This window comes from Canis lupus, chromosome 28 (genome assembly GCF_011100685.1).
Source record: "Canis lupus familiaris isolate Mischka breed German Shepherd chromosome 28, alternate assembly UU_Cfam_GSD_1.0, whole genome shotgun sequence".
Classification (NCBI taxonomy): domain Eukaryota; kingdom Metazoa; phylum Chordata; class Mammalia; order Carnivora; family Canidae; genus Canis; species Canis lupus.
Genome location: NC_049249.1, coordinates 8,906,599 through 8,932,303, shown reverse-complemented (window position 1 = coordinate 8,932,303; position 25,705 = coordinate 8,906,599). Strand labels below are relative to the sequence as shown.

General features: G+C 39.3%; 1 protein-coding gene across 1 annotated transcript; it reads left to right on the top strand.

Annotated features, from left to right (window-relative positions):
* The first annotated feature begins 261 nt into the window (after nucleotides 1-261).
* CYP2C18 (cytochrome P450 2C21) lies at nucleotides 262-23,704 on the top strand. The gene is made up of 9 exons (NM_001197044.1): nucleotides 262-440; nucleotides 2,346-2,508; nucleotides 4,228-4,377; nucleotides 6,513-6,673; nucleotides 8,476-8,652; nucleotides 9,603-9,744; nucleotides 12,399-12,586; nucleotides 16,546-16,687; nucleotides 23,048-23,704. The coding sequence occupies exons 1-9, from the start codon at nucleotides 273-275 to the stop codon at nucleotides 23,227-23,229; spliced, it is 1,473 nt and encodes a 490-aa protein (NP_001183973.1). The 5' UTR covers nucleotides 262-272; the 3' UTR covers nucleotides 23,230-23,704.
* The last annotated feature ends 2,001 nt before the right edge of the window (nucleotides 23,705-25,705 follow it).

Sequence of the window (25,705 nt, the reverse complement as noted above, 5' to 3'; positions counted from 1 at the left end):
CTGATAGCTTTCAATTTCACTATTAAAATATGACCATCTCTGAAGTGTTATTGTTTTAATTGAAATTACTACTGAAAACCTAGATATTTATCAACATTAAGATGACTGTTTTTGTTTTAATTTCTACCAATGGGTCAGAGTCCACTGAAGATAAAATAATTATTTACCCAAAAGTTCAAAGACTTTGTGCGTATTTGATAATCAACTTGAACTTAGTATTTATAAAATCTTTGGATTCCAAGCTTTCAACTGCATTTACACAAAGCACAGCAATGGATCTCTTCATAGTTCTGGTGATATGTCTTTCTTGTTTGATTTCTTTCTTTCTGTGGAATCAAAATCGTGCCAAAGGGAAGCTGCCACCTGGCCCCACTCCTCTCCCAATCATTGGAAATATTCTACAGATAAATACTAAGAATGTCAGCAAATCCCTAAGCAAGGTAGGTATGATACTTTCCTTCCAGTTGTTTGCAGTTACAGCCCAATATCTAAATAAAATATGATCCCAGACACCATGTTTTAAAGAAGTGGTTTGAAAGGGAAGTATCAGGATGTCTGGGTGGCTCAGTGGATGAGCATCTGCCTTTGGCGCAGGTCGTGATCCCAGGGTCCTGGGAGCTCATGAGGAGACTGTTTCTCCCTCTGCCTATGTCTCTGCCTCTCTCTGTATGTCTCATGAATAAATAAGTAAAATCTTAAAAAAGAAAGAAAGAAAAAGAAATAAAGAGAAAGAAAGAAAGAAAGAAAGAAAGAAAGAAAGAAAGAAAGAAAGAAAGAAGAAAGAAAGAAAGGCAAGTGTCCATTGTATATTCAGATGTGACTTTAAGTGGTATACAGCTGGAAGGCTGCCAGAAAATAAATCCGTGAGATAATTGTTGAAATTTCCAAAAGAAGGAATTCCCTGTCTGTAATGTGACTAGTAATTATTATTTAATAATTATTCTTTGGTAAACTCTAATGGCAACGAAACTGCTTTCAGTTAAAAAAAAAAAAAAAACAAAGTTCTACTGATTTACAGAGTCACAACACTAAATTTTCCTAAAAGCGCACATTGATTTTTTTAAAGATTTTATTTATTTATTCATAAAAGACACACACAGAGAGGTAGAGACATAGGCAGAGGGAGAAGCAGGCTCCCACAAAGAGCCCAATGCAGTACTGAATCCCAGACTCTAGGATCACAACCTGAGCCGAAGGCAGATGCTCAACCATTAAGCCACCCAGGCATCCCTCAGCCCAGGTCTGATTTCAAGGTCGTGAGTTCAAACCCTGTGTTGTGCTCCACAGTGGGCTTGGAGCCTACTTAAAAAAAAAAAAAGAAAAAAAGAAGAATATTGGTCGTTAGCATTAGAGCAATGTGATGTCATCGACTCTCATGTTAGCATTTGCCTTGTGAAAATATCGCTCTGGTTGCTTTATAGAGAATGAATTGTAAGGTAAGTTGAAAAAGTATAGGTCCTACATCATTTAGTGTACCAAATAAGCTGCCATGTCAGAGAGATCCCAATAACACAATGGCTTTAAAGAAAACAGGAACTTATTTCTGTCTCACAGAATGATATAGAGGTGAGTGCCTCTCTTCCTTGAGGTCATTCAGAGAACCAGTTTTTCTCAGTCTTGTAGTTTACCATCCTGGGTGCCTAGGCTATTGTTCTCATGTGTATGGACACAGTGGAGCTATCTCCTTGCTGTCAAATTTCAGTCCATGGGTAGGGGGAGAAATGGAGGGCATGCATTTACCATTAAATGCATGCCCTACACCCAGTGTAGGATTTGCACACATCATTTCTGTTAATAGCGGTTCATGCAAACTTAGTCATATGGCCACATAGGGAAGCTGGGAAATGTCTATGACTATATTGTCAGATCCTTATGTATTATTATGTAGCAGTCTGTGTACTAAAAAGATGTGGAGAGGGGATAATGAGGGATGATTATGTGTCTACACAGGGGCAAGAGGAGGGATTTCCCTTAAACAGGACAAAAAATACATCATTTATTGTAACTATAGGAAGGAAGGAGAAATTTGATGCAGTTATAGGTTTGGCAGATAAAAGCTAATAAAATAGTATGAATAAAATCCATAATGTAGTCCCTGTCACATAGTAGAAGCTGAATAAAGGATAACTGTTGGTAATGATAATAATAATAGCAACATTCTAACAATATGATAATTACCACTTAATATGATTTATTAAATTACTATTTCTAGAAGTTGAAATCTTTTGTAATGGGTGAATGAATATTAAAATGCCTCTTTGGTAAGATTAAAGCTATTTCCCTCACTTATCTACATTTCTAATTTTGAAATTCTACTACTCTTGTACCTCCTATTCCTTTCCCAGCTAGCAGAGAATTATGGCCCTGTGTTCACTGTGTATTTTGGCATGAAGCCTACCGTGGTGTTGTACGGGTATGAAGCGGTGAAGGAAGCTCTAATTGATCGGAGTGAAGAGTTTTCAGGCAGAGGCCATTTCCCATTGTTGGACTGGACCATACAGGGATTAGGTATGTCTCAATTTGGGGAACGTATGTGGGTTTGTATGTCGCAAAGACTCTGAAACAGGCTAAGGGATTGAGACATTGTAAATATTTAGAGAAATTTATGAAAATGTCATAATTCCAACATTTTTCAGTAAAGGATCATTAATCCATATTTTAGATTATGAAGGGGACTCAAAGTCTCCGTGAAACAGTAGATGCAATGGAAGCAAATCATCTCACTGTTAGTGTTGTATGAATTTGTGTTCATTTTAAATTATGGCCAGTTAAGCTAATGTTAATTTCAGTTAAGATAATAAGAGACTGAGAGAAAAGAGAAGAGAGGGAAATGACTCAGTTATCCTAGTCACGAAACATTTTGCTTTCTGGCCTGAGTCATGGTGACCAAGAGGCTATTTTAGGAAATTCATATAGTATGCATGGAGCCAACATAGGTTTAAGATATTTTCAGCTTTGCCTTCAATCTTTTATTTTTCTAAAAAAAGCATAAGATATATTTGAATCCAATAGAATACAATGCATAAAGTACAAATATGCTCTGAAAAGAGGTTTAGGGAAAACAGCATAGTGAGTACATATGGATTGCAAGTGATAATAGGAAAACCTTTTTAAATTAAAGTAATTGAACTGTCTTCCATTTGTTTTTGGAGCTGGCCTTATGCTGTCCGGCCCTCTGGTGGGTCACTGGGTTCTGCAAAAAGAGATAAGGCCTGAATGGGGTCACTTCCTCTTCCACATTGTTCTTTAAAATCTTTATGGACAAGTTTCCTATGAAAATTGTTTTTTCTCCTGATTTTGTCATGGCTCTGGAAGTCTGACTGAACTTCCATGGTATTAAGACCATATTTCATGGGGGCACCTGGGTGGCTCAGCAGTTGAGCATCTGCCTTTGGATCCTGGAATCCCGGGATAAAGTCCCACATCGGGCTCCCTGCATGGAGCCTGCTTCTCCCTCTGCCTATGTCTCTGTATCTCTCATGAATAAATAAATAAAATCTAAAAAAAAAAAAAAAGAAACCATATTTCATGAAAAAGACTTAACACAGAGAGAGGAAATGTGAAAATGAGGAGGAATATATTTTCATGAACTTCTTTCCAGTGCGTTCTCCCCTCCTCTTGAGAACTGACTCTTTTTGTTGCCTCGCCTACAATTCATTTACAACATACAGAAACCAGCCCTGAAAATTTTCCCTATGACTTGGATTCACAATGACCTGTGTGATCACAGAGCATTTTGTCTCCATGATCATCAGTAAAATGCAGACAAAACATTTGGTTCACAGTTATTCTGAGGTTTGAAGGAGCCAACAGATGAAGAAGGGTTGAGCAATATGTCAAACCCAGAGTCTTGACAGATCCTAGGCTGGGTTAACAGGAGGCTGGTAAAGCAGGGCTCATTGGAAAATCCTGTGGCTGGCACCACTGTATTTACATCCCTGTTTACGTGTGATTATTATTTGCTGAGATAAAGACTCTCAGCTGGAATTCATGGTAATGGAAGTCATTCTCTTTTAAAAATTTTTTTTTATTTTTTAAAATACTTATTTACTCATGAGATACACACAGAGAGAGGCAGGGACAAAGGCAGAGGGAGAAGCAGGCTCTCTGTGGGGAGCCTGATGCAGTACTCAATCCCAGGACCCCAGGATCATGACCTGAGCCAAAAGGAGACGCTAAACCACTGAGCTACTCAGGTGCCCACCCCCCCAATTTTTCTTCTGATAGGAATTGTTTTCAGCAACGGAGAAAAATGGAAGCAAACCCGGCGTTTTTCCCTGACAGTTTTGCGGAATATGGGGATGGGAAAGAAGACTGTTGAAGACAGAATTCAAGAAGAGGCCTTGTATCTAGTGGAAGCATTAAAAAAAACCAACGGTGTGTATTTCTTTATGTAGTTAACAGTAATAGTTTGGGAAGACTATATGCTGTTTCAGATAGGTTACAGAGCGACCTGACAGTTCAAGCACAAAAGAAGTTTCTATTTTGCTCCCATAGCAGTATTAAGAGGTGAAGTGGTTGGCATGATAGCCTTTTCAGGCACTAGCTTGATAAGAGACCTGATGTCTTTCTTCAACATGTGCATTCCAGTGTCATCCAGAATTTATCTCCTTGCATGGTAGCAGAAGAAGCAAAGACCCAAGAAAAGGGTAAATTGTGTTTTCAGTAGGCTAGGTATGGCCATGGGACACCAAACTCCATTCCCATCCCATGGGCTCTAACTCAGTCACAGGGCCACACCAACTCTAAGAGGAACTGGGAAATGTGGTTATCTGTGTGCATAGGACAATGAGGAGAACATGGATTTTGGTAATGAGCTAATAGTTTTTGCCACCACACCTTGCAAAATGAAGTAATTTCTCTAGTAAGTTCTCGGGAACATCACAAACATTTCACTATAGCTGTATGTCAGGTCATTATGCTGAGCACTGTAAACTTACTCAGGGCTGTCAATGTTACATTCGTAAAACTGGGGGAAAAAGAAAGCACTGGTGGTTCAGGGGTAGGATTCACGCCAAATCCAACTCAGTGCTTAGGGCTGCATTATAGCTCACCTGGAGGAGTGTGAGTGTGAATGGAGGGAGCTTCAGTAGCACGAGTTGGCTTGGTGCATGCGTGCATGCGTGTGTGTGTGTGTGTGTGTGTGTGTGTATGCAGGAGTGTGAGAGGAGGTGCAACCAATTAGTGAGTGAGTTATCAATATTTTTAATTTTTTTAAAGATTTTATTTATTTATTCATGAGAGACATAGAGAGAGAGGTAGAGACACAGGCAGAGGGAGAGGCAAGCTCCATGCAGGGAGCCTGATGTGGGACTCGATTCCGGGTCTCCAGGATCACGCCCTGGGCTGCAGGTGGCGTTAAACCACTGAGCCACCCAGGCTGCCGTGGCTTGATGTTTTTATGGTGGTTAAGGGATGGGGTAGGGAATGAGAGTTTCTGTGTGCAAGTAAGTGGTTGTATAGTTTAAATGTCTTATTTCCAAAGGAAGGAACACTTGAGCTTTTTTATCAGTTTGTCCAGATGTGAGTAGAAGAAGAAAAGGTGTGGTTCAAAATTTATTGGCAGCCAAACATCAAAAAATGGAGTCATGTTGGGCAGCCCGGGTGGCCCAGCGGTTTAGCACAGCTTTCAGCCCAGGGCGTGATCCTGTAGACCGGGGATGGAGTCTCATGTCGGGCTCCCTGCAGGGAGCCTGCTTCTCCCTCTGCCTGTGTCTCTGCCTCTCTCTCTCTCTCTCTCTCTCTCTCTGTCCCTCATGAGTAAATAAATGAAATCTTAAAAAAAAAAAATGGAGTCATGTTTTGTATATAGGAAGCCAGGTTCCAATACTATATAACGTATTTCTTCAAATATCCAAATGGAACTCCAATTTCTCTAATTATTTTTCTCTTCCTCTTTCAGCTCTACAATGCTTTCCCTCTTTTAATACATTACCTTCCAGGAAGTCATCATGTGTTATTTAAAAACATTGCTAACCAATTTAAGTTTATTTCAGAAAAAAATAAAAGAACACGAAGAATCTCTAAACTTTAGTAACCCTCGGGACTTTATTGACTACTTCCTGATCTTCTCTTCTACAAGAAATGCACACCCAACTTTTTTCAACTATGTTTTATAAAATATGGTTTCAAGTATCTCCAGGCTCCTGATTTTCTTATTTGGTTGCTCAGCTTCCTCCAGGTATCATGAAGAAATATCCACACCAAAAGCTAAACTTTACAGCTTTCAAGATATTTTAAAGTGACTTCCTTTGAATTATCCAGTGGTTCTTATTTGGAGAATAACATAAATAGAACACTTGGAGAAAATTAATAAATGGGCTAGCTGGATTAGATAGCTTTGTTTGGGCAAACCATCAATTTTAGGCATGTTGAGTTTATGGCAATGATGACACATCCAGGTAATTCCGATATTTAAATGAATATCCAAAGTCAGCCCTTCTCCAATCATTTTAAACAATCAACTTGAGATTAATATTAAAATTGTGCTCTTTTAAATTATATTGTTTTAGCATCTCCCTGTGATCCTACTTTCCTTCTGGGCTGTGCTCCCTGCAATGTGATTTGCTCCATTATTTTCCAGAATCGTTTTGAGTATGATGATAAAGATTTTTTAACCTTGTTAGAGTATTTTCATGAAAACCTTCTAATTTCAAGCACCTCCTGGATACAGGTAAGGTCAAGATTCTCTTTAAATGGCAAATAAGGGGATCCCTGGGTGGCTCAGTGGTTTAGCGCCTGCCTTTGGCCCAGGGCATGATCATGATCCTGGAGTCCCGGGATCAAGTCCTGCATCAGGCTCCCTGCATGAAGCCTGCTTCTCCCTCTGCCTGTGTCTCTGCCTGTGTCTCTGCCCCTCTGTGTGTCTCTCTCTGTGTGTCTATCATGAATAAATAAATAAAATCTTTTAAAATAAATAAATAAATGGAAAATAATTTTCTAGCTAATCTGTTGCTCATGCTTACCTCATCCCTTTGTCCTGTTTCCAAATGGCTAAAATAATGTTTACCAGACTATCATTTGCAACCAATTAGTGAGTGAGTTATCAAATCAATTTAATGTATTGAAATGATATTTAAAACATGAAATATAGTGGGGCACCTGGGTGGCTCAAGTTAAGCATCTGACTGGTGATACTGGCTCAGGTCATAATCTCAAGGGTCATGGGATTGAGCCCTGGCATCAGGGTCCATGCTTAGCAGGGAGTCTGCTTGAGATTCTCCCTCCCACCTGATGCTCACTTGCTCTCTCACTCTCTAAAACAAATCTTTAAAAAATTATTTTAAAAACCATGAAATATAGTGATAGAGAAATGTAGTATAGTACATCAATTATAGCAAAGTGTTTTTTTGAGAAACCTTTTCTATATCCAATAGATGAAGAGGGTGATGATATGAAATGTGTTTCTTACTACAGTACAGTCTCAGAAAATGTTAGTAACTTATGTTACTAAGAACTAAAATTATGTGTGAACCATAAGGTCATGATGTGTTCCCCCTGGAAAGGACTCTAGAGAACAAAGAGTCTACTCATTTTTTGGAACAAGAAACTATCACTAAAATAGCCTAGCCAAGACAAGGAATGAGATAGACCTGGAATCTAGAGTTCTCAGTTCTCTACGTAGTTTGATACAAGCTACTGGAAAGAATAAATTGCTTCAGTGTCACCAAGAGCATTAACTCATGAGGTACTGTCTAAAGTAGAATCTGTAGGGATCCCTGGGTGGTGCAGCAGTTTAGCGCCTGCCTTTGGCCCAGGGCGCGATCCTGGAGACTCGGGATCGAATCCCACATCGGGCTCCTGGTGCATGGAGCCTGCTTCTTCTCCCTCTGCCTGTGTCTCTGCCTCTCTCTCTCTCTCTCTCTCTCTCTCTGTGTGACTATCATAAATAAATAAAAATTAAATAAAAAAAAATAAAGTAGAATCTGTAAATTCTAGGACTGGCCATGGGCTGATGAATAAGGGCAGTGTGCATATTCCTGAGAGTATAAAATCCCTAAATAACTAAGTAATTTGGGCATTTCTTTAATCTCTCTGGTGCAGTTTCTTCATTACAAAAAAAAAGGTTGTAAGCCTTGTAAACTTTTTTAGGTGACTCTGTAGAAATACATGTAGGTAAACTGGGATGAACATTAGGTTCTAGCTCTATTACGAGATTGATGTCTCAGAAGGTTGACTGACCTTTCTGAACCTCAATATTCACCTTTGGGAAAAGATGGTATGCTCCTGGATTCCTTCACAGAGTTATGGCTAGGAAAGAAATTTAAATGGTTTTGAAATCACTTTGTGACTCGTGCATCCTGTAGGTCCAGAGATTGTGTCAGTTCCCTGTCCTTCAAACTCCAAGTACGTCATAGTACAGGAAGCATATCTTACTCCTCTTTATATCCTCAGCATAAACTAAGTGTCTGATTCATAACATAGGCCTGTAAAACTTTGCCGAGTGAATTAATGAATGATTCTTTCCTCTTTCAGCTCTACAATGCTTTCCCTCTTTTAATACATTACCTTCCAGGAAGTCATCATGTGTTATTTAAAAACATTGCTAACCAATTTAAGTTTATTTCGGAAAAAATAAAAGAACACGAAGAATCTCTAAACTTTAGTAACCCTCGGGACTTTATTGACTACTTCCTGATCAAAATAGAAAAGGTAAAATGTGACCCTTTATCTTTGTGGGTGGTGTGTGTGATTCATGGATTAGATTTGTTCTTCCCAGTGAAACTGCGATATTAAAACAAATGGTCCAAAAAAAAAATAAATAAAACAAATGGTCCTTCCGAAAGATGTATTAATTGCTTGTCTGACCTCTTGCTTGTGCAAACGATATTGGGTATCTTGAGATATAGCTAAATTCTCACTGAAAATGGCTTTGCAGGTTTTATATTTATCATGTTAAAGCTGGTTCTTTATTTGAGGGCAGATTGAAATATACACTCACACACTTCAAGATTAATGATACACAACACATCATCCTTCATTGAATAAGCTCAGCAACTGGAAGATGTAACCAGAGAGGGAACACAGGAATGGATAGGGATCTACAAAGGCTTACTTTGGAAAGGCAGTAGGAAATCTTCACAGATGAGGTAGGTTCTGAAGAAACTTTAGCTTAGATGAACAGAGACAACATAGTAGGTCCAGGGATCAATAAGCGCAGTGATCAAGTGTGTGGAATTTTCAGAGAGGTGATCTTAATTGTAACTGATGAATTGTCACGGGTTTAATGATTGATGAGTTGGGAATAACGATGCACTGGCGGGGTGAGTGGTTCAGATGGCTTGAATGGGAAAATTAGACATTATTAAATAGGCAATAGATGCTAAAAGTGACAACGAGTAGCAGTGAGGAGTTGATAAAAATTGTGTTTCAAAGAAATTGTAGAGCAACTGATCAATTCTAGGGGATGAGAAAGTGAAGAATCGGAAAGGACTTGTTGAAAGTTTATAACTCTGATTATATTTTAACTGTTGGAAGGAACCCTAACAACTTTCTAATTGACCTGCAGCTGTAGCACTCACACCAAATAACTATGTCATATTGAGTTAAGTCACCTCTGAGACTCTTTTATTTACCAAGTAATTGTAACACATTGTTTGTAGGAAAAACACAACAAACAGTCTGAATTTACCATGGACAACTTGATCATTACCATATGGGATGTGTTTAGTGCGGGAACAGAGACAACGAGCACCACCCTGAGATACGGACTATTGGTGCTATTAAAGCACCCAGATGTCACAGGTATGGTCACAAGTGTTGGGCAGGGTGCAATTCCACGTAGAAAGTGACAGGTGACACTGACAATTGTCCCACTCTTCACCTGCCTTGACAATACACACAAAAAATTTTCTATCTTTGGTACATCTTCCCATCATTGGATAAATCAATTCAAATTCGTTTATAGTACATAAAAGGAAATGAAATATTCAAGCAGCAGCAGAGATTTGAAGGGCACAGCTCACCATTTTCCCTGCTGTGGTGGAATGTCCCTGATTTACTTCCTAACAGATGCAAATAGCAGAGTTGTCTTAGGACCTGGAAGAATCAGTCTTCCACTTGCTCTAAGAAGATACCATTTGATACACTTTGCATGGTCAGATAAGTATATTTTTGTCAGAAGATATTTCTACTCAAATTCACTTGCAATGTAAGGATTGACTCAACAAAAATTACAGTGTCTTTATCAAAGAGACTCACTCTCTAAAAAAAGTTATATACAAATAAATTATTTTCAAATATATCCTTTTGGGCAAATAAATTCTTCCTCACAAACATAACTTCTCTTGCAAATGCAACCTTTCCCCTTTTGCTTCTCTTTTTTATTGAGTACTCATTTTTTTTTTTTTTTTTTTTTATTGAGTACTCATCTAAGGAGATATTTCCTTCCCTACTATATCATGTTCTGTGCTTTGGCACACCGAGACACTTTTTTAAAAAAAATTTATGTATTTATTCATGAGAGACACAGAGAGAGAGAGAGAGAGAGAGGCAGAGACACAGGCAGAGGGAGAAGCAGGCTCCATGCAGGGAGCCCGACATGGGACTCAATCCCGGGTCTCCAGGATCAGGCCCTGGGCTGAAGGCGGCGCTAAACCGCTGAGCCACCCGGGCTGCCCCGAGACACTTTAACACAGTTACATCTCAGGAGGCTTATCCCTGTGACATCGGCACCACATTACTCTCCTTTGTGTAAGGTCCTCCTGTCCTCCCAAGGTAAGTAAGAAGTGCTCTCCAAATGGTGCGATTTGGAAGCATAGCTTTGAAATTCCTTTGCTCTCACTCATGGGATATAATACTGTGTTTCCCTTAGGTGACACAGACTCTTTCAAGTCAAGTAACTTCCCTCTTATTAGATCCATGTTGATTATGACTACAAATACCGTATGACAGTTGTCTCTAGACCTTTACATCTTGTGTACATTGCAAAAGCCCGTTTTGTGTCCTAGCTCCCTATTGCTTCCATGTTCATTTCTTCTTGCATCATATCCATTTATATTTTTTCTTTCTTCCCATTTTCATCCCTCCCTTCGCCATTCTCTAAGCATTCTGATTTTATAAGTAGGTTCCAAACCACTTTACATAGTCACTCTCTTCTAGATGAAACTCCAGCTTCTCAATCCGAGAAGTTTAACACTTCTCTAGAATTCCTGTCTTCCTTATAGCTGTCAAACCACAGAGTTGTCACATGCTCCATTAATAAAGACATCTCTTCAGGTAGTAGATAAATACCATTTGACCAAATAGCAACATGATACTGGAGAAAATGGGTTCTAGACTGACTACAGTGACTTCAGATTCTGACTTTATTAGTAGGTAGCTATGTGATCTCTGACTCATGACTACTCTGCATATCTTGGTCTCTCATCTGTTTAGGGGAGATGATACATTCACAGAATCTTTCCCTCATAGGAGAAAGCTAATAAATGGTTAACTACTGAACAGTCCTAGTAAAAGAGCATATTTTGCAATATTTTGCAAATAAAGGAAAAATTGTAATTTGCTAACAAAATTACTTTCAGTAATCTTACTCAATTGCTAACATTGTGGGTTTGGGAATGAGAAAGACCACATAACACCTGGGTGGCCTTAAGGAATATATTTACTTGTATGAGTCTGTTCCCTTATTTTTGAGACACATAAGATAATACCCAACACACAGGACTGTTTTGAGGAATTATAAAGTAATGTAATACATTGTACAGCATGCCTGTCATATTTTGCATTCTAAATAAATGTTAACTTCCTATGTGCTGAGTCAAACATCTTAGTTGTTCTATTTATTAAACATTTATTGCACTGGGTAGTTCTTACCCTCTTGGAACTTACCTATTTAAAACAAAAACTGGCATATACAAAGTGGTTAAACAGTATGGTTTGTAGTGCGCTTTTAAGACCCAATATCCATAAGTTTATCAAACAAAAGTACACAAAATAGAGAAATCAGAGTTGGATCTCATGGTATAGTTTGTTTTATATGTACATTTATTTAATTCTCTAATGAGACTCCAATTTGCCCAGGAAACAGATTTCTTTTTCTCTCCCCTTTGGAAGTAGCCATATGTGATTTTTCCCCTTTCCCAATATCCTCCCACAATGTAACCATGATTAAGATCAAATCAAGGGGTGCCTGGGTGGCTCAGTCAGTTCAGTGTCTGACTCTTGGTTTCTGCTCAGCTCATGATTTCAGGGTCATGAGATTTGGTTTTCTGTCAGGCTCTGAACTGAGTACAGAGTCTGCTTGGGGTTCTCTCCTCCCTCTGCCCCTCCCCTCAAGTGCACATGAGCTCTCTCTCTCTCAAATAAATAAAATCTTTCAAAAAAAAAAAAAAACACAAAGGAAGACCAAATCAAAAGACATTTCCATTTCACATAAATTCTGATTCCTGTCTTGCCAGCTAAAGTCCAGGAAGAGATTCATCGTGTAGTTGGCAGACATCGGAGCCCCTGCATGCAAGATAGGAGCTGCATGCCCTACACAGATGCTGTGGTACATGAGATCCAGAGATACATTGATCTTGTCCCCAACAATCTGCCCCATTCAGTGACTCAGGACATCAAGTTTAGAGAATACCTTATTCCCAAGGTGAGAGATATTTCATTGCTACTACTTAAGGAATTGTTTTAAAAAATTAAAAATATGTATATATATATATATATATATATATATATATATATATATATATATAGTTGAGAATGCAGACAGGGGGAGAGGGAGAATCTCCAGGCTCTACACCCAGCCTGGAGCGTGTCCAGGGGCTCAGTCTCACGACCATGAGATCATGACCTGAGCCAAATCAAGAGTTGGAGGCTTAAGCCACTGAGCCCCTCCAGGGCCCCCTCCTTAAGAATGTTAGGTTATCAAGTATCACAACAGTAGGATTATAGATTACCTAACCATGTACAGGTATGACATAGTCATAACCCAGGCATCTTACCCTCTGGCCACATGCTCCTTTCCTTTTACTTTCTTGATAAAATTTTATAAATAATAGTGCTTAGACTCCCACAGGATTTTCTTCATAATATTCATTAGCAAGACTGCTTACTACCTGTTTTCTTCTGAAAGTTTTGTGGTTTTAGGTCTTGTGTTCAATTATTTAATTCATTCTGAGTTAAGTTTTGAGTGTAAGATATGGTCCAGTTTTCCCAACACCATTTATTGAAGAGATTGTCTTTTCTTGATTGTATATCTTGGCTTTTTGTTAGTAATTAACTGACCATCTATGCATGGGGTTTATTCCTGGGTTCTCTATTCCTTTTCATTTATCTAATGTGTTTATTTTTATACCAATATCATGCTGTTTTAATGACTATAACTCTATAATATAATTGGAAATCAGGAAGTGTGATTCCTCCAGCTTTGTACTTCTTTCTTATGATTGCTTTAGCTATTTAGGATCTTTTGTGGTTCCATACAAATTTTAGAATTGTTTGTTCCATTTCTGTGAAAATGCCATAGGAATCTTCATAGGGATTGCATTGAATCTATAGATGGCTTTGGGTGGTATAGATATTTTAACAATATTAATTTTCCCAAACCATGCGCATAGAATATCTTTCCACTTATTATGTATTGTCTTCCATTTCTTTCATCAGTGTCTTATAGTTTTCAGTGTACAGATCTTTCACCTTAGTTAAATTTATCACTAGACTTTTTTATGCCGTTGTGAATGGGATTATTTTCTTAATTTCTCTTATGGTTTATTATTAATGTGTAGAAATGCAACAGATTTTTGTATATTGATTTTTATCCTGAATTCATTTATTCTAACAGTTTGGGTGCAGTCTTTTTTTTTTTTAATTTTTTTTTAAATTTATTTATGATAGTCACAGAGAGAGAGAGAGAGAGAGAGGCAGAGACACAGGCAGAGGGAGAAGCAGGCTCCATGCACCGGGAGCCTGATGTGGGATTCGATCCCGGGTCTCCAGGATCGCGCCCTGGGCCAAAGGCAGGCGCCAAACCGCTGCGCCACCCAGGGATCCCTGGGTGCAGTCTTTAAGGTTTTTTTATTTTTACTTTTTAAAGAAGATTTTATTTATTTATTCATGAGAAACACAAAGAGAGGCAGAAACATAAGCAGAGATAGAGGCAGGCTCCCTGTGGGGAGCCTGAGGCAGGACTCAATCCCAGGATCCCGGGACCACAACCTGAGTCAAAAGCAGACGTTCAACCACTGAACCACCCAGGTGCCCAGGGTTTTTTCAAATCTACAGTATCATGTCATCTTCATACAGTGGCAGTTCTACTTCCTTTCCTATTTGGATGCCTTTTCTTTCTTTTTCCTGACAAATTCTCAGACTAGGACTTTTAATACTATGTTGAATAAAAGTGGTGAGAGTAGGCATCCTTCTTTTGTTCCTGATCCTAGAGGAAAAGCTAAAGCTTTTCCCTACTGAGGATAATGTTAGCTGTGGTCTTATCATATATGGCCTTTATTATGTTGAGGTACATTCCCTCTATATCTACTTTGTTGAGCATTTCTTCAATGCTTTTTTTCTGCATCTACTGAGATCATATGATTTTTAGCCTTCATATCACAATGATTCGTGGATGTTGAACCATCCGTGCATCCCTGGAATCAATCCCACTTGATTACAGTATATGATCCTTTTATTGTACCATTCAATTTAGTTTGCTAAGATTTTGTTGAGAATTCTTTATTTATTTTTTTTTTTTTTGAGAATTCTTTAAATGTTTGGTAGAATTCACCTGTGAAGCCATCTGGTCTGGGAATGGTGTCTGTTGAGAGAGTTTTGTTTATTCAATCTTAGTTATTGTTCTGTTTTTGTTTTTTGTTAATTTTGGATCACATTTCCTTCTTTTTCACATGTTTAATAAATTTTCGCATGTTTGTGGTACCTAGCTGGCTCAGTCAGAGGAGTGTGCAACTCTGATTTTAGGGTTGTGAGTTCAAGCCCCACATTAGGTTTGGAGCCTACTTAAAAAAAAAAACCAATTTATTATATGCTGAACATTTTGAATGATGCCTTGTGGAGAATCTGATTATACTATCTTCCTTTAAAGGACATTGACTTATTTTGGCAGACAGCTAAATTACTGACAAAAGTTTTTCAGTCTGTTAAGCTTACTATAATTCTTTCATTGTGGGTTAGTTTCACTTTTGAATTTAGTTTTTATGCATGACCCTTAGTCCAGTGTGGGTTCTTTAACCTAACAATTTACAAGTTTGGGGGCTACCACAAAAAATCTGAGGTGCCAAGAAAGTTCTCTTCACCCTAGCTCGGTTGGAATCTCAACTCCCCCATCTCTGCATAACATCTGATATCCAGCTTCAGTTCTCAAGCAATCATACAGGGACAGGCTTCATGGAGTCCCCTCCTGTGTGTGTGTCACCCAACCTATAACCATGGACTTATAGAGAATAGTGGTAATCTTTTTTGAGTGAAAGCATGTGAGCAGTGGGGAGGGGCAGAGAGAGAGAGAGAATCTTTTTTTCTTTTTAAGGATTTTTTTAAATTAATTAATTAATTTATTTATTTATAGATGGCATAAGCAGGGGGAGGGACAGAGGGAGAGAGAATCTCAAGCAGACTCCATGTAAGTGCAGAGCCAGATTCAGAGCTCGATCTCATGACCCTGAGATCATGACCTAAGCCAAAATCAAGAGTAGGATGCCCAACTGACTGAGCTATCCAGGCACCCATAGCATGTGGTAAAATAATCTTTGTGCAAAAGTATTTCTTGTATTATCTCATTTTATGTGTGCAATGTATTATTTACTAGTGCAGATTTATTGTTTACATTTTACTAGTAATGAAAATGTGGCATGGAAATGTTAAACAAGTAACCTATAATCACAGAGCTTAATTTAATAGAAAGATTGGATTGATTTTGAAAACTAAACTCCAAATCGTTATGTTACACCGTATCTGTGAGCTTAAGAAAACCCTACTAGAAACCAGAAATGCTCTCATTTCAATAAAGATATGCAATAATTCAACTGAAAGAGCACAATGGGAGGAGGGGATATTTAACCATTTGTCATCTTTTTTTAAAAAAAAACTATTTTTAAGTAAGCTATGTACCCATGGTGGGGCTTGAAGCCACGAGCCCAAGAACAGGAATTGCATGCTCTATTGACTGAGCCAGCCAGACACCCTCAGTTTGTTATCCTTGAAAGTGAAGGGTTTTCAGGAATGACCACTCAAGTATGATTTTGAAGACCTCATACTTGGTTCCAAAGAGAAAGCTGATTTTCAGTGGCATGAGCACTTTTAGATAATACTGCAATTTATTTGTCAGGAACAATGCATTCTAGGGAGATCCCTTAATTTTCTTAAAAGAGCATGCTAGAGTCAGGCCACAAACTGAATAGAATGACTTTGGAATCAGTTAATAGTGCCTTGGATTAGCATTACAGGATTTAAAACCTGTTAGAGTTGGTCATTAGTTTGTTCTGTGACATGGAGTAAATAAGTTCTTTTTGTACCTCTCTCCTTATCTATAAAACAAAAGGATTTCAAGCTCCATGACCTTCATTATAATTCAGTTTATCTGTTTGTTTTTGTTTTTCATATCAGGGCACAACCATATTAACATCTCTGACTTCTGTCCTGCATGATGAGAAAGGATTCCCCAACCCAGATCAGTTTGATCCTGGCCACTTCCTGGATGAAAATGGCAGCTTTAAGAAGAGTGACTACTTCATGGCCTTCTCAGCAGGCAAGCAAGTTTCATTTTTATCTATGTATCGGGGTAGTGAGATGAGGAAGGGCTTTGCATGGCGGCTACTCTGGGCTAGATAAATTGTCATTTGCATGAGGCTAGAGGCATCACTCCCAATGCCCAGGTTACTTCTTGTTTGATTGGAGGCTGCGCTTGCCAAGTTTGGCTCCAGAACCCACCACTGAGGTTCCTAAGAAGAGGCAGTGGGTAGAGTAGATAGAAGGTAAGGGAAATTTGAGTATCTCCCTTTAATTTGTCAGAGTCCTGGGAAGAAACAGGTGGCATATTCAAAAGTTAATTAAAGAGAATTTAATCATGAGACTATTTTCAGAGGTATGGGCAGGATTAAGGTAGGTGACAAGGTGTGATAAAGCATTCAGGACCAGCATCAGCAGAAAGATGTTACCATCCTAGGTCAGAAAGGGTGAGAGGAGGGCATTACTGGAACCTAAATAGAACTTTAGGAAAGAAGGAGTGGATGCCTCAACAGGAAATGTATCTATAGCAGAGCAATATAGCCACTGCCTAAATTGTAGCCTGGCAGGGTGGGATAAGGGAATAAATACTCTGACCTTGTTAATATCTAATGCTCTGAATTTATTCAGAATCCAGAAGGGAACTAACTTTTCGGTTTATGCAGTCCATAGAAATCAGCTTCCTGAACAGAGTAGGCACAAAAGTTAAACACAAAATGGAGCTGGAAAGTGGGAGAAAGGAGAATATTCAGCACATTCCAAAGGAGAATAAAAGGGGGAGGGAGGAGGATAAAGGGCCTTTCCTGTAGAAGTAATTGAAACCAAGACAAAAACAGATTTCCTTTTGATTGAATATATAAAAAAAATAAGTGTCAAGCAACACTTGCACAAGATTATGAGCAATGCCCAGAGATGATCACAAAGCAAGGTACTATTATACTACTCCTTATCTTTCTTCCTATATTTTGGGCCCATTACTGTATAATGAAGAGAAACCTCAAGGAGTCTCAAGTCACAGGGCTTGTAGACCTGCGTTTGCCCTGACACTGTGGGTATTATTACAAGATCTGAGGCCTTACCTTAAGAGCTTAGGCTCCAGTATGTGAGACAGATGAATAATTATAATTTCATCTGAAAGGTGCTATTTTAGAAGCATTAACAAGTGTTGTAGAAAACAGAAAAGGGAGTTATATACTCTGAGCACATCAAATAAGTTTGGGTAGACGAAAGACATCTGAGCTGGATCTAGAAGGATATGGAAAATATCAACAGGCAGAGCAGAGAGGAAGGCTGGAGGACTGACTGGAATCCAGATAACATTAGAAACTGTTTGGAGATAAGTGATTAGTTAATATGCTTGTGGCTAATTTGTAATATTTCTTTTTTTCCTACCTCCTTAGTTAGGATGATGTATATACCTCATTTTGCCTGTCTTTGGAATTTCTAGGTCTGTGTATATTCTCTCTACATACGAAATTAAATTTGATTTTCTTCTGTTAATTTGTCTCATGTCAATTTGATTCTCAGTCCAGCTAAAAGGACCTTGAAAGGGACAGGGGATTCTTGCTCCCAACAATTGCTATGTCAGCTGGATACCTTAACTCTCTGGACACTGCTCACCCCATACACCTTCTGCTGACAGAATGTAAGATTTCCTACCATGTCAGTCTCTCAGAATATCTAGAGTCTGATGGAGCGAGAATGGTAAGAGTCCTATTTCTCTCTTTCTAAATTTAGATTAGCAGGAGAAAATTTTTGTGGAACTAGTTCCTTGGGCTTAGTGACTCTTGGTAAATTTGGTAGAGTCCTCTTTGGTAACTGATCTCTTTTCCTCCAAGAGACGCTCTTTGTTTTCCTTTGTGTCTTTTATGTTGTTTGTCATACAAACTTTAATATAGGTTAATGGGCCCATGAGGTAAAGCCTGTTGCTTAAGGACATCTTGGAAGCCAAAGCTGCAGAACTGGCAGACACAGATTGAACACTTAAAACTGCTAGAACTAGGACACCTGGCTGGCTTGGTTGGTGGAGCGTGTGACTCTTAATCTCGGAGTTGTGGGTTCGAGCCCCATTTTAGGTGTGGAGATTGCTTAAAAAATAAAATCTTAAAAAAAAAAAGCTGTTAGAACACTCACCACCTCAAGAAGGCTCCAGTGATAGGATAAGTTGGTCAGAGAACATAAACTTGAAAAACATTTATCTTAGTTTCTATCTTTCTGAGTTTTTAGAGTGCCCAATCTTTATGAGCGCTTGCCTAGGATTGACAGGAGGTCACCTGCCAGCCTCAGGAAAACTTCTGGGCAGTAAGATATATTGTAAAACAACACATAATCCCCACAGCCGCAGTGGAGGGGGAGAGAGCAGGGAAGTGGCGGCTGGGAGGGCAAGTGGGCTTTTTAAGGGGTTGGTGTCTGCTGGGGTGACAGGTATTAGGCTTATTTATTACTGGTGAGATAGGCCAGGGGCGACTGCCCCTGCCCTTATATGGGGTCTGGGTAAAGTACGGTTCAGGCTTCCTGCATAGGTCCAGGCTCCCCTGATGACGTGTCCGGTGTCCTCCGGGCGGGTGGTGCTGCCCGGAAGGTTCTGAGGTGGGGGCCACAAGGGGGGGGGTCCGCCGCTGTCTTGTTGGTGCCCCCCCATTCCCCATCCCCCTTGATCCCACCCGCCCAACAGAGATAAACTTATGTTCAGTACTTAATGTCTCATTATTTTATCTTACTTGGAAATGATCTAGATATTCAATTAATTTAGCTTAACATTTAGCAAAACTTTAAACTTTTACAGAACTACCAAAATCTTTGGTAACCTGAATTTTTACCTACACATGATCTCAAAGTTGCAGGATCAGGCTCCTTTGTTGGGCTCCATGCTCAGTGTGGAGTCTGCTTCAGATTCTTTATCACCCTCCCTCCCCTGCTCTCTTGCTCTCTAAAAAGTAAATAAAATCTTTAGGGGATACCTGGGTGGCTCAGTTGGTTAAGCATCTATCTGCCTTGGGCTCAGGTCATAATCTCAGGGTCCTGGGATCGAGCCCTGTGTTGGGCTCCCTGCTTAGCCCCCTGCTCATGATCGCTCTCTCTCAAATGAATAAATAAAATCTTTGAAAATAATAATAAAAGTTTGCCTACAAACCTTTTTATCTTATCTACATCTAACTGACTTGTTCTGAACAGTTTAGACTACGTATAAAATATTTTGAGGCATCAAAGTCAACCATCATTTTTTTCTCATAAAGTTTGTGAGAGATAATATGAATTTATTTGACTTTTAGTAAACACGGGCAGGCTACAAGTTTTATATTTAATCCTGATAACTCTAAAGACACAGCTATTTTAATTAAACCAACAACTTTAAGTTAATTTTATTTTTATTTTTTAAGATTTTATTTATTTATTCATGAGAGACACAGAGAGAGGGAGGCAGAGACACAGGCAGAGGGAAAAGCAGGCCCCGTGCAGGGAGCCCGTGGGACTCGATTCCAGGTCTCCAGGATCACGCCCGGAGCCAAAGGCAGCCAAAGGCTCAACCGCTGAGCCACCCAGGCATCCCTTAAGTTAGTTTTAATACTGAGTATTTTCCCTGATCACATAAACTTGAAAAACATTTATCTTAGTTTCTATCTTTCTGAGTTCTTAGAATGCCCAATCCTTACGAGGGCTGCCTTCAACTAAATGGAACTCTTTTACAAATTCAATTTAGCAAATTGAAATGAGAGAAAATATCTCACATTTGCAACATGGGACACATACACACAAATAAGATTATATATATATATATCCCAGGTCCCCAGGATCACGCCCTGGGCTAGAGGCGGCGCTAAACCGCTGAGCCACCCGGGCTGCCCTAAAAATATTTTTATAGCTTAGGTTTTTACTAATATTTGTGGGGAGGACATCATAGGCCCAATTTTCAAATACCTCCCTCTTTTTCTTATTTCTAATTTCTGTTCTTTTATCTTGTCAATGGAGTCCCTGAGGCTAGCCATTAAACTAGGACAATTGAAAAAACAACAACAAACAAAAGTAGGACAATTGAGAGGTCTCTATTAAGAAAGTTTTTCTTGGGCAGCCCGGTGGGCTCAGTGGTTTAGCGCCTGCCTTCAGCCTGGGACATGATCCTGGAGTTCCGGGATCAAGTCCCACGTCAGGTTCCCCTCATGGAGCCTGCTTCTCCCTCTGCCTGTGTCTCTGCCTCTCTCTGTGTCTCTCATGAATAAATAAATAAAATCTTAAAAAAAAAAAAAAAGAGAGAGAGAGAGAGAAAGTTTTTCTTTTTTCAAACAGCCAATTTAAAGAATCCATGAGTGGGATCTGTTATGAGCAACTCAAACTAATAAGGCTTTTAATGCTTTAACCAAAGACACAAGAGGCATCCAGTGAGAGGGCATAGATGACGGAACCCTTATGATCCAAAAGATTTTTCTCATAATTTGTCTAAGAAAGCAGAGGCCTTCATTACTGGTCTCCAGTGAAATCATGAGATGCCTCTAGTCACAGACTCAGTAAATCTGCGACACCGGGCATGTGCTCCTGTAATGGAACTTTCCAGCACTAACAAAGATTGAGAACATAAAGGTTCCTATAGGCTGAGACCTCTCATGACAAATACCCTTGAGAGCTGGTGTGGTCAGAGAGAGAGAGAGAGAGAGAGAGACTCAGATCCCATTCTGTTTGGCTGGCCACCAAAGTGCACCCTGGCAAGTACATCCTCTGGATGGTGGAGACCAAAGAGAATATTCTCACTGGTCACAAAGCCAAGCTCTTGGGACATAGAACAAGACAAAAGGAAAAACTTTACCTAGTGTTTCTTTTGGCTAAACTTTGGGTCTCTTGGATCCACACTAATACCTAAGAGGGATGTGCCACAGGGTTAACGATTTACAGTGTGTTTTTACAGTGTGCCTCACTGCACACCTCATTTTCTTGGGTTGGTAAGTGATCAAGTGTCAATCTAACCTGTTCTGTGACCAACTTATTACAGGAGCCATCTTGAGGTGGTGAGTGCTATCATAGCTTTTATGTGTTCCACTCATGCCTATCAGTTGTGGAGCTTTGGTTTCCAAGATGTCCCTTGGCAACAATCCTTAACCTACAGCAAACTTTATCTAAACAGGTGCCAGTCTGATGAGAACCATGAACTCACCAGCCTGTGGGGCTGGCTCAAACAGCAGGCTTATAGGGCCTATGCCTACTTTCTGCACTATGGTAATTGCTTTTTATTACAAACGACATAAAAGACACAAAGGAAAACGAAGATCATCTCTAGTTAATCTGTTTCCCACAAAGAGGACTCTACCAAATTCACCAAGAGTTGCTAAACACAAGGAACTAGTTCCACAAGTATTTTCTCCTGGTAATCTAAATTCGGAAAGACATGGGCAGTCCCAGTGGCGCAGTGGTTTAGCGCCGCCTGCAGCCTGGGGTGTGATCCTGGAGACCTGGGATCGAGTCCCACATCGGGCTTCCAGCATGGAGCCTGCTTCTCTCCGCCTGTGTCTCTGCCTCTCTCTTCGCTCTCTCTGAATGAATGAATAAATAAATCTTTTAAATAAATAAATTCAGAAAGACAGAAAAAGGACTCTCGGCATTCTTGCTCCATCAGACTCCTCAGATTCCAGAAGACTGACATGGTAGGAAATCTTACCTTCTGCCAGTTGTATGTCAGATGTCCCAAGGATCTTCTGGCTGCAGCTGTGTCTGTGGCAAGCAGTGTCCAGTGTGTTAAAGTATACTACCAATTCTGCCAGCTTTCTAGGAAGAGGAATTTTCCTCTGCCTTTCAGGATTCTTCCCACTGGGACTAAAAATCAAATTGACATGAGCCAGATTAAGAGGAGAAAATCAAATTTAGTTTCACAGGTATAGGGAACCCGTAAAGACATGAAATTCCAAAGAGAGCAATATAGGCCTCTGGGACATTCTGAGCTAAGGAGAGTGGCAGGAGTCTGGGGATTCAAAGGGGAGGAAGCCATTAGCATGAAGGTGAGAGGAGAGGTTTCAAAAACAAAGGTTGCCCTGTTATACAGAGAAGTCTCTTAGATAAAGAATAATCTGTTAATTGCTCTCTTCCTGGTACAGACAGGCAGTTGAAGGAGAGGTAAGGAGCTTTTTTGAATTTGCTGGGTTTTAATTGCTTTTAATTTAAAATAATCTTTATGCCAAAGTGGCCCATCTAGGGGCAAGCTGCCCTTGCCTCTACACGTGCATACAAAAATACGTACTGAGGAAGTGAAGGAAGCCAAATTTCGGTGTAGATAAAAGAAGCCATGGATTAATTAGTCTATTAACATATTTATTTTCTCAGTCCATATTTATTTAAGCTTCCCTGTGTGCTAATTCAGAAACAGAATTAAATGAATATTGAATTTATATGTTGTTTTTAGGGAAGAGAGTTTGTGTTGGAGAAGGCCTGGCCCGCATGGAGCTGTTTTTGCTACTGACCAATATTTTACAGCATTTCACCTTGAAACCTCTGGTTGATCCAAAGGACATTGACACCACCCCAATTGCCAATGGGTTGGGTGCTACACCACCTTCCTATAAGCTCTGTTTTGTTCCAGTCTGAAGAAAGGCCAGGCCGCCAGATTGCAAAGCCACACTGACCTCACCTGAACAAGCCAGATGCTTTTCTGTCTTATGTGTCAGCCACCATCCACCTCTCCTTTCACATCAGGAAGGACATTCCTGACCCTTTCTTTTCATTGTCTTTATCCTTTAAGATTCAGTTCAAATTTCCCTGTATGAAACAAAATTCTTTTTTGTAATCCAGTCCTAAGATTTCATGCTGTATCTCATATGCAGTGTATACCAATGTAAGGTACTTTATTGTCATATTTTCTTCCATTAAAAATTAAAAATTGGGACGCCTGGGTGGCTCAGCAGTTTAGAGCCTGCCTTCGGCCCCAGGGCCTGATCCTGGAGTCCTGGAATTAAGTCCCATATCGGGCTCCCTGCATGGAGCCTGCTTCTCCCTCTGCCTGTATCTCTGCCTCTCTCTGTGTGTGTGTCTCTCATGAATAAATAAAATCTTTAAAAACAAATTTTTTTTAAATGCATGAAATTCACTCATTTCTTCCTCTTATCTCTTGATAGTTTAGCATGTGTAATTTGTTTTTTCCCAGTGGTTATTAAAAAATAATTGTGATACACATTTGTATAGGTATGTATATATGAGTATGTCCATGCAGGTAGAAAACAGGGGAAGGTCATTCCAGGCAGGGGCAATAATGTGTGATAAAATATGAATTTGTTGCTCTGTCCAAGGATGCCCTTCCTGCTTCCCCCTACTGGTTAAACACACAATTGGAGACACATACATACATAGACATAGTAAGGCAAAGAAGAGGGGAGGATTATATGTATATATGATTATATTTGAATATACATATACAGAAATATGTGTTTTATGTATGTGTATATACCTATATATTTATATATCATATACCTATGATTTGGTGGTGAAATTTATATAATAACATTATAGGTATTTTTACAAGTGGTATAAATATAATACCCTGTTGCAATGGCTATAATAATTTTTTAAATTGGCTCCTTATTCAAGAATAGATTATTTTTGAACTTCTGTTAATATAAAAGTCCCATATGCATATATCTTTCATTATTCTTCAGGAATAGATATGAAGTGGCTGCACATATATGTGAACTTTATTTTTTATAGATACTGAAGCATAACAGAAGAAAAGTTATGGATCTGCTTACTTTTCTATCATGAGTGTAATAAAAAGACTATTTGACCAAACCTTTGTGTACACTGAGGATTGAATTCTTTGACAGATTTAGTAATTTTTAACTAAAAATTTAGATTTTCAAGTAGGAAATCTTATCATCTGTTAACATTTCATTGAAATAACCAGAACTTTCCAAATATAACATCTATACCTATGTCTGTGTCTCCTTCTGATTTATCACACAAATGTACATATATATATTTGTCAGCATGGGAAGGCAATGAAAGCTGTGAAGATTCGTGGGGACAAAATGACAGAGGGCTTGGGAAATCCATATTGGGAAGCCTGATATTTGTGTGATTTTACCATTGAGGTGATTACTGATTTGAAATCAGGTGCTGAGGGGATCCCTGGGTGGCTCAGCGGTTTAGCACCTGCCTTCGGCCCAGGGCATGACCCTGGAGTCCCTGGATTGAGTCCCACATCAGGCTCCCTGCATGGAGCCTGCTTTTCCCTCTGCCTGTGTCTCTGCCTCTCTCTCTCTCTGTGTGTGTCTTTCATGAATAAATACATAAAATCTTAAAAAAAAAAAAAGAAATCAGGTGCTGAGAGGCTGAAAGGCTAACTATATAAAATATCATTTAGGAGCCTTAGAATCTGGAAAGAATTTTTGCAAATTCTCTGGGCTAAAAGAAAAAAAAATGAGGCGTTCAGAGCTGGCCAAATAAGAAGAACCAAGCAAACCCCTTGATTTGAAGGCCTGAAGGTCTTGATGACAGTCACCCAAGGATCAAGAATAAGCCTGAAGCTGAACAGACTGATTACTAGGAAATTGAATCCATAATCAAAAAATTCCCAATAGGGCAGCCTGGGTGGCTCAGCAATTTAGCGCCGCCTTCAGCCCGGGGTGTGATCCTAGAGACCCGGGATTGAGTCCCACATCGGGCTCCCTGCATGGAGCCTGCTTCTCCCTCTGCTTGTCTCTCTCTCTCTCTCTCTCATGAATAAATAAATAAAATCTTAAAAAACAAAAACAAACAAACAAAAAAAACACCTCCTCATAAACACAAGTCCAGGACCAGATAGCTTCATTGGTGAATTCTACCAAATATTTAAAGGAGAGTTAATACCTATTCTCAAACTACTCCTAAAAAATAGAAGGAAAACTCCCAAATTCAGTCTATGAGGCCAATGTTACCCTGTTTCCAAAGTCAAAGACACTAACAAAATACACAAAAACTATAGGCCAAAACCCCTGATGAACATAGATGTAAGAATCCTCAACAAAATACCAGCAAAATGCATTCAACAATACCTTGAAAAGATCATTCATGTGGCACCTGGGTGGTTCAG

Excerpts from the sequence above, each read along its gene's own strand:
- CYP2C18 (NM_001197044.1), top strand. The coding sequence starts at position 273 with ATGGATCTCTTCATAGTTCTGGTGATATGTCTTTCTTGTTTGATTTCT. Across the intron at positions 441-2,345 it reads TCAGCAAATCCCTAAGCAAG|CTAGCAGAGAATTATGGCCC; the intron begins GTAGGTATGATA and ends TTCCTTTCCCAG. Across the intron at positions 2,509-4,227 it reads CTGGACCATACAGGGATTAG|GAATTGTTTTCAGCAACGGA; the intron begins GTATGTCTCAAT and ends TTCTTCTGATAG.